Here is a 2096-nt window from a genome sequence, read left to right as displayed (position 1 = left end):
CTCCCGGCCCATCGTCAGGAGACCAGGTGCAGGGTTTGGAACGGGGCTAGGGAGTCGGAAACGCCGATCCCCCACTCTGGACCGCGGAGGTCGACCGGAAGACCTGAGGCGGAAACGTCTCAACAGCCATCGACGGCAGGTCCAAGGGAGACCAGGGCGGCAGGGAGGAGGAGACAGGCGGCCGGTGACGGGTCGGGAAGAGGGGCTCTGGTGGAGAGCATCGACGGGGCGTTTGACGACATCCCCTTGCCCAGCCTACCACCAAGGACGACGCAGGAACAGAGCGCACGGGGGTGGGAGCCATTGACCACGTTTGGCAAACACCACCATCTGCCAGTGACCCCGACAAGAGTGCCTCTCAATCCCATCACCCCGCCCAGCGTATACGCACCGTTGGAACTAGTGGCTAATGACCGACCCCTACCAATTGGGGTCAGGTCTAGGACTGTCCTGCGACCTCAGCCGAGGAGGAGGCCGGGAGCTCATCAGGACGGAGGAGTATACCCGGTGCTTCAGCTAGAGCCCATCGACGGGACTGCGGAACCGATAGAGCTCCCTTCTACTTCCCCCGAAAGCTCACTGGAGGACATCCACTTCACCCAAGAGACGCTGGACGCCATCATCGAGCTGGAACGGCAGGCAAGCGAGGAGCATGACAGGGTAGAGGAACCTAGACCACTGCCTCGTAGGGAGTCTGTGGAGGATCTAGCATCGCCCTTCCTCTCTGTGGCTGGCACAGAAGACGCCATAGAGGAGCCACCCGCGCTGCCACAGGACGAGGCCGACGAGGTACTCCCAGGTACTTTTGAGGGAGTCGCCGGACGTCACCTACTCCCATCCTTGAGCCCACCTTTGGCTGAGAAGGTACAGGACGAAGCGGGAGACCTGATCGCTACGCCCGTGCCGACAAGGACGCCTATGACGAGGGGAACCAGTGGCTTGTCCCCAACCGCCCTTTCCAACGGGGTGGAAGGAGATGTGTCACCCGCCCCAAGCACCCCGCCCAGACCACTGACCCAGGTGGTTCGCGCTGCGAGGACTGAGGCTCCCACTGCTGTTGTACCTGCTGACGTGCCGTTTGCCCCCGAGGCTTCAGAGTCGCCCGAAGCTTGGCCGATCCGGCAATTGGGACCGCCCCGCCAGAAGAGGCCGCGTGTCCTGACGCCATCACCAAGCCCTGCAGCACGATGGGAAAGGAGGGGAGGAGTGCCTGCAGACTCGGACGAGGAGTTTGCAGGAGAGGACGACGGGATGGTGTCCCCGGGGGATCTGAATTACTCCTCGCCGGAGAGCACGCCATCCCCAGGAACACTGATGACGGAAGAGACGCGGTTTAGGAGGACGGGGGGACCTACCCCTGATCCTAACCTGCGTGACGTATGGACGGATGAGACCTTGTCGGTACACCAAAAGTTCTTGATGCTCGCTGACCTGCCTACTATCAACAAACCAATCTTTGGCAGGGTAGCGGATGCGTTTGGAACGGCAGCCGAGAGGGTGGCGGAGGCCTTTGCTTCTGATCCTTCCGAACACAACCTGTTCCTATTCCTGGCTCTACCTAAAGTGGGGCTGGGACTGGGGATGAAGCGTGCCGGGATGGGCGCAGAGGAAAGGCTAAAGGCTTATCCAAAGGTAGAGTGGCAATGGACGAGACAGCCGGGGAACGCTGGTAAGACAGGACGATCCGGGGGAAAGGCCAAATCGGTGGCCAAACAGGTAGAGGATGGTAAGCTAGGAAGAGCGGCGAGGATGCTGGCGGACGACGCCAAGGTGATGGATGTCGACGACGAGTTGCTGCGGCAGCTCAGGGAAAAACACCCAGAAGGACGCCCAAGAGGCGCTTTTGGGACGGGCCTGGGACCGCAACCAGGCACGGTGCCTCCTATCGAAGGCATCCTGGACGCCATGACGACGTTCAGGCCAGACACGGCGCCTGGGATTTCAGGCTGGACACACCATCTGCTGAGTGTGGTGTTGAGGCGAGACCCTGTCATCGAGATGGTGCATCAGCTGACGGGAATGATTGAGGGAGGTATTGCCCCCGGTCAGAGCATGTTGTGTGCTTCACGCCTGACGCCACTGGCAAAGCCAGATGG

At 61.3% G+C, this 2096-nt stretch overlaps 1 protein-coding gene across 1 annotated transcript; it reads left to right on the top strand.

The window, feature by feature from the left end:
* Positions 1-254: 254 nt before the first annotated feature.
* Positions 255-1726, top strand: HD553DRAFT_327369 (uncharacterized protein; the record flags this gene model as incomplete). Its single annotated transcript, XM_046181814.1, has 1 exon — positions 255-1726. A coding segment is annotated over one exon (1472 nt), but the record flags the coding sequence as incomplete, so codon positions are not given.
* Positions 1727-2096: the final 370 nt, after the last annotated feature.

The sequence above is a fragment of the Filobasidium floriforme genome (assembly GCF_021052385.1).
Source record: "Filobasidium floriforme strain CBS 6241 chromosome Unknown HD553scaffold_38, whole genome shotgun sequence".
In the NCBI taxonomy this organism is placed as follows: domain Eukaryota; kingdom Fungi; phylum Basidiomycota; class Tremellomycetes; order Filobasidiales; family Filobasidiaceae; genus Filobasidium; species Filobasidium floriforme.
This window is presented reverse-complemented; position numbering and strand designations above follow the sequence as displayed.